Below are 15,873 nucleotides of genomic sequence, written 5' to 3'. Positions count from 1 at the left end.
TGAAACATAAATAAATGAAAAAAATGAAAAAAAGAGACTAACTTCAACTAAAATTAGAAATGCTGCCTTGAGAACTAAGGGAAATTATTGCAAGTTAAAGCAGCCATCTTCAATTACTGAATCTGAAAAAAATATTATAATAATAATTAAAGCTAGAAATACCATAAAAAAGAGAAAAAGAATAGAAATGACAATAACAATACCAAAACTTACATTTAAATGAAGATATAAATATAAACTGAAAATATAAAAATAAAGGCTAATTCAAAATATTCATATATACTATAATAGTAGGCTATGTAAATAATACAAAAATAACACTGCTCACTGTTGCGTAGTGTGAATTTTGCATTGAGGGTGTGCGTATTTCAAATAATGGACACCACTAGCATATTGTTTATAAATTACACAATATATATTTATTCTAAAGGACAGGTATGGTTGTGTATAGTCGTTCAGGGCTGTGAGCGCTGTTTTTCTGTGCAGCGGGTAATGAATGATAGGGAGGGACTGAACACTGAGCCTGCTGCTTATTTCACAGTAGCTGAGTCGAGAGGGATTGAGCACTGCTCTGCTCACTCCCAACTCTCAATTATTCAGCCTAACCAGATCCTCAATCCAGCGATTACGAGTCTTTTCTATCATGCACGGTCACATGCAGGTGCCGAGGGATCATTAATCACCATGAAAGCCACTTTCGTTCATTCACTGAATAGGCCTTTGGCAGTTTATGGTAAGCTCCAGCCTAACCTTTTCAGTTCTTTATGATCACAACAGCCGACAGGTTCAAACCATTTCAAATGTGACATGTTTAGCCTAATCTTCTGTATTGGCATATCTCTGTTTTTGTAGCAGCATCTGTGTCAAATGCATGCCTTGTACATGGGGCAGATGTTTGTTTGGGTGCATGATTTTAATGTGAAATATCAGCAGCTGAGCTGACTCATGTAAAGTGAGTGGCGGAGGGAGTTGATCACAGCCTGGCAACCACCGACAAGCAGCTCTACAGCCGGGCTAATGCGCCGGGCTACCTGTGCTATATAGTCCTATACTCACAAGACAGCTGGTTATTTTACTTGAGGCTCTATCTATGTGATAATTCAATCTAGGCCCACAACATAAGTTGTGACGTTAGAGAATCATCTCAGTGTGGATTAGCTTAGCTTGTTGGCTTCTACTGCTCTGTTAGCTGTTCTCATGCTAACAAGCTAACAACGCCTATAAGTTCCATTTCACTCACAGACGTTAGCATAGAAGTAACGTTACACTCCTTTTGAATACATATAAAATATGCTGCAGATGTCGTATAATAATTTAAGTTGACAGATGTTCCTCGAGAATGTAATTTACGTACGCTGGCTATGCAAGGCAAGCTATGTGATAAGATGGGTTAGCCAGCTGAATGAATAAGCAAACCACAAGGTTGTCAAAGCCCAACACCGTTAATCGCAACGCAAACAGCTGGGTGGAAATGTCACCCTAATTTTCACATACAATCAAAGTGCTTATTAGCAAGATATGATAATGTTCGGAGCAGAAGAATAGCTTAAAATAACCTCCTTTGCTGTTTTACTAATGCTTTAACTTAGCTGACAACCTGTAACTTATAGAGTCAAATATGTCATATTATATAACTGGCTGTAAGAACTTGCAAGACTGTTTTATCCTTATGACAAGCTGAAGGGTAGATCAGATTGGAATATACACCCAGGTTCCTTATATTTCCCCAGGTACTTGTGGAGAATAATCAAAATTCTGTGTCTATATAGCACCAAAAAAGGGGGGAGTAAACAGGTGTAAACCATGCATACATTAGATATGCATGTTTCTTTCATTAGTGTCATACTTTTGGTCAGGTTTTCAACAAACCATAGTTAAAAGAAGATCTAACGTCAAAAAAGTCTAACGTCAACCTGCTTATGAAAGTTTGCTGACTAGATAAATAAGTTAATAATCAATGGGTTGACTCAAGACCTACATTTATACATGTGTTCATGCTGAGTAGGCAGAGGCTGTCATCTTGCTGGAAGTATTCCGGGCATCGTTAGGAACATTAGAAAGATGACAAGTATGTGTCATCAAAACATCATCTACAATTGATGAACTTTCTAGTTCTGAAGTCCATTTCTCAGAATCAAACTGGTTTTAGGATGAATGCATATTTCATCATCACTTTGTATTGTTAATCTTTGGTTATGGACCTTGGTATACAAGAATATGGAGAGATAGACTTATAGAGCTAGAGGTTAAGGTTAACAGGTTTAACAGTTAAGGTTTAAATATTGGTTTTGAACCAATGTTAGACATTGTTTTTAATTTGTCTTTATCAGTTAAACATTTGGGATCGGTATGATTTTTGAACGGTTTTTAAACGTTTCCCCACTTAACTGTGGTTGCCCACTTAATCTTTAATATATTTATAACTTAAAAATAGTTATTGACTTATCTGTATCAAATATTGATGTTTCTGTGTCCCATAAGTCACTGTACCTCTTTGTCTCTCAGATGTGAGGGTGAGGGTGTAAGGTGGCACCATGGCTGTGATGATACCACCAGTAAAACTAAAATGGTTGGAGCATCTCAACAGCTCCTGGATCGCTGAGGACAGCGAGTCCATCTCCACCCGTGAAGGCGTCGCTCTGCTGTATGGCAAGCTGCTGGCCAATAAGGAGGTGGTTCTTCTCCCTCAGCAGGTGCTATGTTTGAAGGGCCCTCAGCTGCCGGACTTTGAGCGAGAGTGTCTGTCCAGCGATGAACAGGAGCATTATCTTGACGCGCTGCTGGCCAGTCAGCTGGCTCTGGCCAAGACAGTGTGCTCGGACTCACCCTTCGCCACTGCCCTACGTAAACGCCTGCTGGTCCTGCAGCGGGTTTTTTATGCACTTTCCAACAAATACCATGACAAGGGCAAGGTCAAACAGCAACAGCACTCGACTGAAAATACTCTGGGTTCTGCAGACTTACAAGCAGTTAACGAGAGGCCTCGCTCTAGTACAGACGCCCTCATCGAGATGGGCGTGCGAACGGGTCTTAGCTTGCTGTTCGCTTTGCTCAGGCAAAGCTGGACGCTTCCTCCAGCCGGTCCAGGGATCAACCTCTGCAACGATGTCATCACCACAGCCATTGAAGTGGTGGGCTCTCTTCCACCACTCTCCTTGGCCAATGAGAGCAAGATTCCTCCAATGGGTTTGGACTGCCTGGCCCAAGTCACCACGTTTCTGAAAGGGGTGACCATGCGGAACTCCGGGGCTGATGTGGTGGGGAGGAGGCTAGCATGTGAGCTGCTGCTGGGCTTGGCAGCCCAACGAGGGTCACTGCGCTACCTGCTGGAGTGGGTTGAAATGGCCCTGGCAGCATCAGCCGGTGTCAGCAGCCTGGAGCAGAGCCAGGAGGGGCTGATGGGATATGACTGCTTCATGAACATTTTGATGCAGATGAGACGTTCACTGGTACGTCCTCACTAAAACTCTCATACACTAACACTAATCTGTTTACACAAGTGTTTTTTATAGTCGTGGATATTGTGAAATGACTGGATGTCTGGTGTTGTAGGGTTCATCTGCTGATCGTAGCCAGTGGAGGGAACCAACACGCACGCCTGATGGACTCTGTTCCCTATATGAGGCTGCGCTCTGTTTGTTTGAGGAGGTAACATACCCATTAATATATTTATGTATATTTGGAGTATAGATAAGAAGAGGCCATGCCATTTGAGAGTTTTTTTTAATTAGATTTTTTACATGAATTACTCATTGAAATAATAATGTTATTACAGTGTGGGTATTTTGATATAGTCTTTTAACCATGTAAAGCCTGACATATGAAATAAAAGTCAGAAAATAGAAAAATCACATATTTCGAAATAGAAGTTTATTGAACCTTTAGGCAAAATGTTTTTTCAAAAAACTGCATAGCCTATGTTTTTTTTAATTGAGTATCATATTTGATACATCAGGCTTTATGACTCTTTAGTCTTTATGGAGAATATGGAGCTCATACTCAAGGAGGAAAAAATACCCAGTTTTATTCTGTAGCTTAAACTGAGCAAAAATAGCAATTTATACAATACAGTGATGATTGTGAGCTGCACAAATAAACATTCCTTAAATGAGATTAATGTATCATATTTGATACTCACATTTGAACATTTTTCTAAAAAATAATGTATGGATGATCAAGTTAACCTTACCTAACCTTGCTTCAGTGTTCATCTTGAAATATTATTAACAATATAGTTAAGTTACTTTTATGTTGATTCTTATTATGTTGATAATTTAGAGGTCTTAAGTATATACTGTATATAGGCTTTATAGGTTTAAGAAAACAAAAACTATTTGAATGTTATCACTCTTATTCTGTTGGGAATGTAGGACGTCTTTCATAAGGACTTTACACATTCAGTTTATTTCAAGTTCTCAAGAGTCGAAATAAGCAATTGTTTATGACCTAGAATAGAGTGAAATGGTTGTAATGTTTGGTGATGTAATTCATCTACACAAAAGAGTCTGTTGTTTTCTGTTAATTTTCTCATCCTTAAAAGGTAGCAGCTGCTGCCAATGCTCAATGTGCTGCCATAACAATACGTGGAAATGTGGACCAAAATAAATTTAAATAAATTTAGCAACGAAACAATAATATATAAATGGGGACTTGTGGGATCATTTTAACATAAATGTTTGCAGCTAAATCTGCGCTTTTTTATATACTGTTGATTTCAGATTTTGATGACGCCCTCTAAGCCAAACTTATTTTCGGATTGGACTAAACATCACCTTAAGCATGACAATGATTTTTACTTGTTAAATCTTGGTGCATCAATGAAGAGAGCATGCACAACATGCTCCTTGACCTCATAAAGTACTTCACAAACGAACGAAAACTAAAGTAAATGGCTATTAATAATGACAGAGTCCTTTAGATTGTATTGACATACCAAACGTGGTAATTAAGTAATATAAATCAAATAACAACACTGATAAGAAAAAGAGAAACCACTCACTGCTCTTGGCAGGGCAACTTCAGCTGTAATATTTACATTGGCAAATATTTACAATTTACAATATTTGTAATTTACAACAAAACATTGCCATAATTTTCATTATAGCTCTGCTTCTCTGTCAAACACATTAAATAATTATTAATATATGAATGCTTATGTTAATTATTCAGTGCAGACTTTTAAAAGAAACCCACATATATATTTTCCTTATACCTGTCCATGATATCATTATTGCTGTGAGTGATTTGCTCTCATATTTTGTCACCCAAAAATTCAGTTTCAACTGCCTTAGTGCACAATTAAAAGAGAGTTTCTGCTGCTTTCAAGCTGCAATCTATAACATGCTGCACAACAAATCTGTCCTGCTGTATCTAAAAATAGAATGTTAGTAATTTATATCATGCCAATTCTTAGCATTATTATTACTCTTATTTCTAAAAGCAGTGTGTTTGTTACTCTCGTTTTGTTTCAAATCGGTTTCCCGATGTTATAGGTGTGTCGCATGGCTTCAGACTACTCAAGAACTTGTGCGAGTCCAGACAGCATCCAGGCAGGTGAGGCGACCATGGTATCTGAGACCTGTGAGGTCTATGTGTGGGGCAGCAACAGCAGCCACCAGCTTGTAGAGGGCACTCAAGAGAAAATCCTCCAGCCCAAACTAGCTCCCAGCTTCAGTGATGCACAAACGGTAGTAAGCATCTTCATATTAACTATTCATACTGTGTTAGCATCCTCATTTTTGCCCACAGTGGATATTTGATGACCACATCTCCTGTCTTTTAGATTGAAGCTGGCCAGTACTGCACATTCGTCATCTCCTCTGATGGTTCAGTCCGAGCGTGTGGGAAGGGCAGCTATGGTCGCCTGGGACTGGGCGACTCAAACAACCAGTCCACTCTTAAAAAGCTGACATTTGAACCTCACCGTGCCATTAAGAAAGTATCATCATCCAAAGGCTCAGACGGCCACACGTTAGCCTTCACCGTTGAGGGGGAGGTGTTCAGCTGGGGTGATGGAGACTATGGCAAACTGGGTCATGGCAACAGCTCTACCCAGAAATACCCCAAACTAATACAGGGCCCTCTACAAGGAAAGGTACTGAATTCATGCAGTTATGCATCACTTGAGCTATTTGGGCACTCTAAATGGACCTGTGTGTTTAAATGATTTATGTTTTCTCTGTGTGTGTTTGTGTGTGTTTGTTTGTAGGTGGTGGTTTGTGTTTCAGCAGGCTATAGACACAGTGCTGCAGTCAGTGAGGATGGAGAACTCTACACCTGGGGAGAGGGCGATTTTGGCAGATTAGGTATATAAATGTTTATTATACATATTAAAAAACAGTTTGCACAGAAACTATTTTCAACATTGATAATAATAAGAAATGTTTCTTGAGCTGCAAATCAGCATATTAGAATGATCAATAGATCATGTGACACTGAAGACTGGAGTAATGATGCTGAAAATTCAGCTTTAATATGAAAGGAATAAATTACATTTTAACATATTATAAATAGAAAAGTTATTTAGAATTGTAACATTATTTTACAATATTACTGTTTTTACTGTATTTTGGTCAAATAAATGCAGGAAAATAAATGAAATGTATGCTTGTATCATTGATTACATTTGTCTACACTTGTAGGTCATGGTGACAGTAACAGTAGGAACATTCCCACACTAGTTAAAGACATCAGTAATGTAGGTGAGGTGTCCTGTGGAAGCTCCCACACCATTGCGCTGTCTAAAGATGGACGTACAGTCTGGTCCTTTGGAGGCGGAGACAATGGTAAGTTGAGTTGGCCTGTGCCACTTGTTCTGCTGTTGTTCTGCAGCCACTTGTTCTGTTTGAGACAATCTTATTCTTGAATTCTTAGTCAACATATAATTATTATACTCTGTGTGAACTTGCTGGCATTTATCTGCAGGTAAACTGGGTCATGGTGACACCAATCGTGTGTATAAACCCAAGGTGGTAGAGGCGCTCCAGGGAATGTTCATACGCAAAGTATGTGCTGGCAGCCAGTCATCTCTGGCTCTCACCTCTACTGGTCAGGTATGACACATTACTAAGCCACAAATGAATGGCACAATTTGAGTTCATGTTGACTGTATTGACTCTAATGCAGTGGATGTTCATTATAAAAACACCAGTTATTATGTATATGTAATGTGCAGGTGTATGCTTGGGGCTGTGGTGCGTGTCTTGGCTGCGGTTCATCCGAGGCCACAGCTCTACGGCCAAAGCTGCTCGAGGAACTTGCCACAACCAGAGTTGTAGACATCTCCATTGGAGACAGCCACTGCCTTGCTTTATCACATGGTAAGGGATCACTGCAAACCCATTGGATTGAAATGGCCCTATCTGGTATGCTTAAGTGGTTGATAGTGCAACAACATTCCTAAAGAGAACGAGATGTTTCCGTATAGGGCTGGACTATTAATTTACTTTTATTTTCAATCAGCGTTCCCGCAGGGCATTAAAAAGTCTTAAAAGTCTGAAATTTGTCTTTATTATTTGTTTTTTTTTCTGCTAGGCATTAGGTCTTAAATCTGATCGAGAAATATAGGCTTTTAGGAGGTGTCTTTGGTAGTACCCAGGTAGTACCCTTGGTAAACACCAAGTCTTTGGTAGTACCCAGGTTGCAGCTTGACTGTTATGTACATATTTTTATGTAAGTGACAGTGCAGGCTTCACCAGAGATGAGTGGGGGAGGGGGAGTTGCTTGGGAAAAGACAGCGGGCAAATTCGAGCGAAAAGGGGAAGCCAAAATTTAACACTCAATGGCTCGAAGGTTTCAGAGATGGTTGGCAACAACTACGGACAGCAATGTAGCAAAGTGCAATTTATACCGCAAGACATTCGGTACTATGGGAAGGTGGTTGAATCTCAAAAGATGACAAACAAAACAACAAAACAAGTTTTGCACCATAAAACTGGTTTGATTTCAAATGTGCAGCAACCCTACAATTATGAAAAAAAGATAATCAGGATAATACGATTGTTGTACCACATTCTGTTTCACAATGATTCGCTTGTTTTGTTTATAAATTATTGTTATAAACCCAGTGCACCCCTACAACAGTGCTTTTCGCCCCCTCCCTAAACTCATTCCCCACTAGGCTGTGGTATGTTTAGTTCAGCTTGAGCCAAGATGATGGAAAGAGAGCCTTTGCGCAACACAATTTTTGCAACATATTTGGTCTTATTTATTTTTATTCCTAATTTTAAATATTGAATAAATGTTTAGTAGTTTTCAGTAGGTTGTGATAGCACTCTATCACTATATCCTATTTATTTTGATGTACTTTATATTATTTAAAAACAACAATTTTTATTTGATCAATTTTTTTACTAATTTTTAAGTTGTGTGTGTGTATGTATATATATATATGATTATATATGATATTTGATTTTGCAATTACAGTAAATTATCATTAGAGTTTGGTTAGGTTAGTGATCCTCTTCAAATATTCTTTTCACTTTCAGTGTATTGTAAACGCAGTAATCAGTGGCTGGTGATTAGGTGCTGATGGTTTTGTGAGTCTTCTTTTTTAGAGCTGTACTGGGTTGTGTGAACTGTAGTTTGAGATAGTGGAGGGAGGGGGGGGGGGGTGGGGGGTCAGATTAGTAGCAGAAGGGTATGTGCTGACTCAGAATCAGATAAGGTGAAGCCCTCACACATGATGTCACAATTTGACGCTGTGTACTTGAACAGAATGTGCAATTCACATGTATTAGGAAAAATGGTCAGATAATTATTTTTTTTTTCTGTGCATGTTTTTGATAAAGACAATGAAGTGTATGCCTGGGGGAATAACTCCATGGGTCAGTGCGGTCAAGGGAATTCCACCGGTCCCATCACCAAACCCAAGAAGGTGATTGGTTTAGATGGAGTGGCTATTCAGCAGATCTCTGCTGGCACATCCCACAGCCTGGCATGGACTGCCCTCCCGAGAGACAGGTTAGCAAACCCGTTGACTCCTTTCATAACCTTCTGTTAAAAAAGAAATGCATTTGTTGTACCGTGAAGACACAATATATTTCAAATGCATTTGTGCCTTTTAGGTCTTAGTTTGTTGAAGCCTTTTTCTTCTTTCTTCTAACTCACTTTTCAACATTCCTATATGTATGCTAATAATCTTATGTGTATACACAGGCAGGTGGTGGCCTGGCATAGGCCGTACTGTGTGGACCTGGAAGAAAGCACTTTCTCTCACCTCCGCTCGTTTCTGGAGCGATACTGTGACGGCATCAACAACGAGATCCCACCACTGCCTTTCCCATCTTCCAAGTGTGTATTCTGCCACCACCATAGACGAGTGGCGCCTGCTTTGTTTTTAAGTGCATTAATATCACTGGAAGATTACTGCTGCTAATGTGATTTTAGTTGAGATCAAGTTTCAATTGATTTTCTAAACCATCCTGAAGGTTATTAAATATTGAGAGAGTGTCTTCTTGCACAAATTTGTTTTGGGCCAACAGGGAGCATCATAACTTCTTGAAACTATGTCTACGGCTCTTGTCCAACCACTTGGCTCTAGCGCTGGCGGGGGGCGTGGCCACCAGTATCTTGGGACGGCAAGCGAGGCCACTCCGCAATCTGCTTTTCAGACTTATGGATGCGTCAGTACCTGATGAAATCCAGGAGGTCTGTGTATACATGTGTTTTGCCACATATTTGTTGCTGTGGTGGTTTACTGTGGCCTGTGTTTTTCTCTGATCAGTGAAAATAAGTTGCGTTTTGTAGGCTGTCATTGAGACTCTCTCCGTGGGAGCCACAATGCTGCTGCCTCCTCTGAGAGAGAGAATGGAGCTACTGCACTCGCTCCTTCCTCAAGGACCAGACCGCTGGGAGAGCCTCTCAAAAGGACAGGTACATGTGTGTGCCTGTATGAAAATAAAATGCAGTTTAAGTTGCTTAACTTTAAAGAAGCATCTGTTAGTCATGCTCCTAAGAATGTGTGTGCTTTCTCTGTCTCAGAGGATGCAGCTGGACATAATACTCACTAGTCTGCAGGATCACACCCATGTGGCATCTCTGCTGGGTTACAGCTGTCCTCCAGATACTTCTGAGCCTTCCGCTCCACCCTCTGACTCTGTGCCTGGCACTCACTCTGATACACATCCTGACACACACTTGGCAGAGATCCTCATGAAAACTTTACTCAGGAACCTGGGATTTTACACGGTCAGTCTTTAGCATATATTTTAGCTCTGGTCTTGATTTTCACGTTTATATTAAATTATCATTCATTAAAAAATATCTCAAATGTGTGTCTATAAAATAAATGCATGTTGTTATTGGAACAATTTGCAGGTAATAATGGTGACCTTATGTTTAACAAACTTTTAGTACGTGCTTCATTTTGAGACCGGCATCACTGAAATTAATAATGAAGTTCAGAAAATGATTGAGATGTTGATTCATTGAACACTCTCTTGGATTCAGTGAGTTCATACAGTAAAGGATTCACCAGACTAATTCAAATCAGCAATTATTTTTAGTCTTTTTTTTTTTAATGATTCATTAAATGAACCAACTCATACTGTAAGTCATTTGTTCTTGAATCAATACATTTCCCTGTTTTTGCATGCAACCTACAAAGAACTCAATAGAAATGCACGGTTTCTTGCCTTTATTTTGCAGTACATATATCATATTTGTATACTGATGAACCCATATTTGAAGAAAATAAATAAAAATATTTTGCTGTGGTTAATGTCAACCCGTTAGGATATTTTTGAGAACAGGGGCATGCAAAAAAATGTAAAACTAGTACTCTTGTTAGGCTAGTGCATCTTGACTGGGTAAACATATAAACACTGTCCTAAATTAATGTAAAATGATTCAAGAAGATAAATTGGATGTGTGTCAATATTGTATGTGTATTACACTTGCAGTGCAACCTTTTCATATTCACTGATGATCATCTTCTCAACTGTGGTCCAACTGCTCTTTCCCACGATTTTCAACAACACCCTGTTTTCGTGTGTGTGTTTTAACCTCACAGGACCAGGCGTTTGGAGAGCTGGAGAAGAACAGTGATAAGATCTTGCAGGGAACATCTTCATCTGATAGCAGCCAACCAGCTCACCTCCATGAACTGCTCTGCTCTTTACAGAAGCAACTACTGGCCTATTGCCATATCAACTGTGTTACAGAGGTACTTGCACAACTAAACACATATCATGAACAAACAAAAATTAGAGGGAGAGAGATTAGAATCTCAAAAAGGCCATGTATTGTTTTTGGTCAGAGGAGTATGATTTCCTTCAGTATGTAAATCATCTGTGTTTTTTCAGGGCTCCAGTAGTGTTGCACTCCTCCATAAACATCTGCAGTTATTATTACCTCACGCCACAGATATCTATAATCGCTCTGCAACTCTTCTGAGAGAAAGCTCTGGAAACGGCAGTGTGCGTGAGAAGCTACGAGGTATATCAATATACACACGTTTTTGCTAAACTCATTCATAACTATATGCAAACGGACCTGCTAATTTTGCCTGTGTTTGTATTTGGTAGATGTGATCTACATGTCTGCAGCGGGCAGTATGCTGTGTCAGATTGTGACATCCTTGCTGTTGTTGCCTGTTTGGGTGGCACGGCCACTGCTCAGCTACCTCTTAGACCTGCTTCCCCCGCTGGACCGTCTCAACAGACTCCTGCCTGCCGCCACACTCCTTGAGGAACAGGAGCTGCAGTGGCCACTACATGGTCAGACTGTCACATTAAACTTTCGGTCAGATCTTCATATCAGTAGTACTGCAGCACTGTCTTGTTGGCAAGAATCAATGTGTGCATTGTGTGGTGGCAAACAATTTTCTATCTAGTTCTATCTATTTAGAACTTTCTACTTCAAAGTGATAGCTGGTTGTAGGTTTAAATCCCACATGGGTCGATTCATCAACTATATATATATATATATATATATATATATATATATATATATATATATATATATATATATATATATATATATATATATATATATATATATATATATATACACACACACACTACCGTTCAAAGGTTTGGGGTCAGTAAGATTTTTTTAATGTTTTTAAAAGAAGTATCTTCTGCTCACCAAGGCTGCATTTATTTGATAAAAAAACAATAAAAAAAAACAGTAATATTGTGAAATATTATGACAATTTAAAATGACTGTTTTCTATTTTAATATATTTTAAACTGTAATTTATTCCTGTGATCAAAGCTGAATTTTCAGCATCATTACTCCAGTCTTCAGTGTCACATGATCCTTCAGAAATCATTCTAATATGATGATTTGATGCTCAAGAAACATTCATTATTATTATCAATGTTGAAAACAGTTGTGTACAAATTTTTTTCAAAATTCTTTGATGAATAGAAAGTTCAAAATAACAGCATTTATTTAAAATAAAATATTTTCTAACATTATAAATGTCTTTACTGTAACTTTTGATCAGTTCAACTCATCCTTGATAAATAAAAATATTGATTTATTTTATTACTTTCCCCCAAAATAAAATGAAAATTCTTACTGACCACAAACTTTTGAATGGTAATGTTTAATGTTACAAAAGCTTTAGCTTTAGCTTAAGATTTCAGATAAATGCTGTTCTTTTGAACTTTCTATTCATCATAGCATCATGAAATAAAAACTGTTTTCAACATTGATAATAATAAGAAATGTTTCTTGAGCATCAAATCATCATATTAGAATGATTTCTGAAGGATCATGTGACACTGAAGACTTGAGTAATGATGCTGAAAATTCAGCTTTGATCACAGGAATAAATTACATTTTACTGTATATTCGCATAGAAAACAGCTGTTTTAAATTGGAATATTTCACAATATTACTGTTTTTGTTTGTATTTTTAATCAAATAAATGCAGCCTTGGTGAGCAGAAGATACTTCTTTTAAAAACATTAAAAATCTTACTGACCCCAAACTTTTGAACGGTAGTATATATATATATATATATATATATATATATGTATATGTATGTATGTATATGTATATGTATGGATGTACATTTAAATAATTTTAAACCGTCTTCTGTGCCCCTTGGGAGTTTGCTGAAGCCCCCTGTTAGGCCCTGGCCCCGTTTTTGAGAACCACTCATCACTCAAGAGCCGCTCATCTCTCATTTGTGTTGAACTTCTTTAGCTTTAAATCTGTGATATTGTTTTGAATTAGGACTATTTTTCTTTCACTCAAAAATCTTATATTGAGAAATGTTTCCTCTTTTTCCTGTAGGCACTCCAGATCTAGTTGATCCATTGTGCGTGTCAGGACCGGCGCAGTGCTGGGTGTGGTTGGTGGATCTGGAGCGTACCGTTGCGCTGCTGGTGGGACGTTGTCTTGGAGGAATGCTTCAGGGAGCCCCACCCTCGCCAGAGGAACAGCACACTACCCACTGGCTCAAAACACCACTTTTTAGTAACGGCTTAGAGACTGAAATACCCCAGCTTGGTATGCACACGCACACATACGTGCGCGCACACACATTGAATTACCTTTTATCATTAAATGTCCTGTTTTATTTTGAAATTTGGTTTATTTTGAAGGTTGTGAATGCCATTCCATGTTGATGTTGAACGTGTGTATATGTTTTTAAGATGCGTGTATCAGCTCTCTGCTGGAGGTGGCTCTGTGTGGAAATGAGGAACAAAGACCGTTTGACTGTCAGTTGCATGCTGACATGAGTGTGCTGGTCGATTTGGCCCTTGGATCGACTAAAGAGCCCACATACAGCCTGTGGACAAACATGCAGGACTATGCCATCAGCAAGGGTAGGACACAAACACAGAACATATATTGAGGATTGTGGAAAGATTACTACAAATGATTCACTGATGATTACCCTTACTTGCGTAAGTGCTTGCATAGTCTCAGAAGTCACACATTAACCTATGCAAACCTTGTAATGGCTTCTATTTCTGTGGTGTTGGGTAGACCCACCCACATTGAAATCTCATTGGTCCAAAATCTCACTACACTTGCATCTGATTTGGACTTTGTGTCAGTTGTCATTTCTTTTATATAAAGACATTTGTTTTTCTGAAAGAAGTCGGGATCTAAATGTTGAATTTAAGTAATATTTGAGTGTACATTGCTGTTATGAGGTGCATTATTTTCCCACACTTACTACCTAGAGGTTACCATAACTACTGTTATGTTACAGCTGGTCATAAACCAGACCTTTATGGCTTCTTAACTATGAAGTTATTGGATTTTATATAAGTATTATTTATTATTAAGTTATTGGTTAAAAACAATCCTGATTTTTGGCTTTAGCATTATCAACTTGCATTTGTGCAAGTGAACATCTTTGATGTCGTTACATGTTGCTTTAGTCTTGTGTGTGTGTGTGTGTGTGTGTGTGTGTGTGTGTTTGTGTAGATTGGGACAGTTCGTCACTGCCGAATGAGGCTCTGTTAGACACATTATCCCGCTTTGTACTTGCTGTCCTGCTGAAACACACAGGGCTGCTGGGACAGGCATGTGGAGAGGGGAGGTATGACATCATATCCTACATAACTATGGAGAATGCTACACTGTGGACACTACTAAAGCATTTCTCTCTCGTTTTCTTTCTTCCTGCAGATATCAGCCATGTAAACTGTTGGCAGAGGTGTATCGCAGTGTGTATAAGGTGCGGAATCGCCTCCTGGCTTGCAAGAACATGGAGCTCATCCAGACCCGCTCATCATCACGAGAACGCAGAGTATGTTTTCATTACAAATGATATTATCAGCATTACAGTTTGATTAAAAACTTTTTTAGCATCTGCCGTGTACCCCTTTTGCTTTAATGACGGCAAACATGCGAACTGGAACAGACTTTGTTTTAAAAGGATATTTACTCAGCTTAACCACAACTCACGTTGTTCTAAACCCAAAATGATTTTCATTCTTCTGTGAACACAAAAGAAGATATTATGAAGAAGTGCACTGAAGGGCCACTAAGGAAAAGCAGTCTAAATGACTCTTTTTAAACACTTTTAAACAAAAAAAAGTTATGAAAACAAAAATAAAAGAATAACGAAGAAGAATAAAATAAAATGTGTGTATTTATTTATTTATTTATTTATTTATTTATTTATTTATTTATTTATTTATTTATTTAATGTTTCTGTTTCCAGAGTTTCAAAAAAAAATTGGAAGACTTTTGGATCCCACTATATGTAAAGTAATTTCTCCTCCTGTGTGCAGATCTCTGATAACGTGGACTCGGTGGAGATGGACCCTCAGGAACACTCTTTCACCCGAACTATAGATGAGGAGGCTGAACTGGAGGAGAGAGACCGAGAGAGGGAAAGGGAGGAAGGACACCAGGAGCAGGAAGATGAGGAGGAGGAAAGAGAGCATGAAGTCATGACCGCAGGAAGTGAGTTCAGACACATTTGAAGGGCATGTGTATGTGCTGCTGATGTTGGCTGTGTGGCATGGTGCAAAGTTGTCACACATTCACAATTTCACACACTTTATGCACTTTTACATTTTCCTGTCTGACAACTTAGTTATTACACCTAAAAATAAATGTTCTGTAATTGTTTATTTACCCTTCTATCATTCCTGAACCACATGCCGCTATTTTAAGTGGAATAAACAGAATTTTTTTTTACACAACTATGGATTGATAGGAACAGACCAAAATTTAAGTTATTATTCACAAATTACCTCCTCCTTCAAAGATTAACAGCATACGGGTTTTGAATGACATGAGGGTGAATAAATAATAACATTTAAATGTATTACTCTAAAGATATATTTAGTAATTGGATTGACAGTGTAAATTGCACTGTATTAGAATAGACCACACAATATACACTATCACTCAAAAGTTTAGGGTTGCTATGTTTTTTTTGAAAAACGTCTC

The 15,873-nt window shown here is 38.4% G+C and overlaps 1 protein-coding gene across 8 annotated transcripts in view; it reads left to right on the top strand.

Annotated features, from left to right (window-relative positions):
• The first annotated feature begins 522 nt into the window (after window positions 1-522).
• The window catches only part of herc1 (HECT and RLD domain containing E3 ubiquitin protein ligase family member 1), a 47,761-nt gene continuing 32,410 nt past the window's right edge, over window positions 523-15,873 (top strand). For 5 of the 8 annotated variants that reach the window (XM_079866551.1, XM_079866553.1, XM_079866552.1 and 2 more), the window contains exons 1-22: window positions 523-733; window positions 2,506-3,449; window positions 3,553-3,648; window positions 5,493-5,690; window positions 5,783-6,094; window positions 6,209-6,305; window positions 6,642-6,785; window positions 6,925-7,052; window positions 7,175-7,319; window positions 8,790-8,961; window positions 9,157-9,291; window positions 9,483-9,648; window positions 9,748-9,873; window positions 9,982-10,188; window positions 11,012-11,164; window positions 11,304-11,436; window positions 11,526-11,717; window positions 13,249-13,464; window positions 13,611-13,784; window positions 14,395-14,509; window positions 14,599-14,719; window positions 15,207-15,381. In XM_079866551.1, coding sequence (XP_079722677.1) covers window positions 2,535-3,449; window positions 3,553-3,648; window positions 5,493-5,690; window positions 5,783-6,094; window positions 6,209-6,305; window positions 6,642-6,785; window positions 6,925-7,052; window positions 7,175-7,319; window positions 8,790-8,961; window positions 9,157-9,291; window positions 9,483-9,648; window positions 9,748-9,873; window positions 9,982-10,188; window positions 11,012-11,164; window positions 11,304-11,436; window positions 11,526-11,717; window positions 13,249-13,464; window positions 13,611-13,784; window positions 14,395-14,509; window positions 14,599-14,719; window positions 15,207-15,381 — 4,120 coding nt within the window. In that variant the 5' untranslated portion in view covers window positions 523-733; window positions 2,506-2,534. The remainder of the gene's footprint in view (window positions 734-2,505; window positions 3,450-3,552; window positions 3,649-5,492; window positions 5,691-5,782; window positions 6,095-6,208; window positions 6,306-6,641; window positions 6,786-6,924; window positions 7,053-7,174; window positions 7,320-8,789; window positions 8,962-9,156; window positions 9,292-9,482; window positions 9,649-9,747; window positions 9,874-9,981; window positions 10,189-11,011; window positions 11,165-11,303; window positions 11,437-11,525; window positions 11,718-13,248; window positions 13,465-13,610; window positions 13,785-14,394; window positions 14,510-14,598; window positions 14,720-15,206; window positions 15,382-15,873) is intronic. The other 3 variants (XM_079866555.1, XM_079866554.1, XM_079866550.1) reach the window with 1 other exon arrangement.

Source organism: Squalius cephalus (assembly GCF_949319135.1).
Source record: "Squalius cephalus genome assembly, chromosome: 3".
In the NCBI taxonomy this organism is placed as follows: domain Eukaryota; kingdom Metazoa; phylum Chordata; class Actinopteri; order Cypriniformes; family Leuciscidae; genus Squalius; species Squalius cephalus.
The sequence above is the reverse complement of the archived record's forward strand: the minus strand, read 5'-3'. Positions and strand labels throughout refer to the sequence as shown.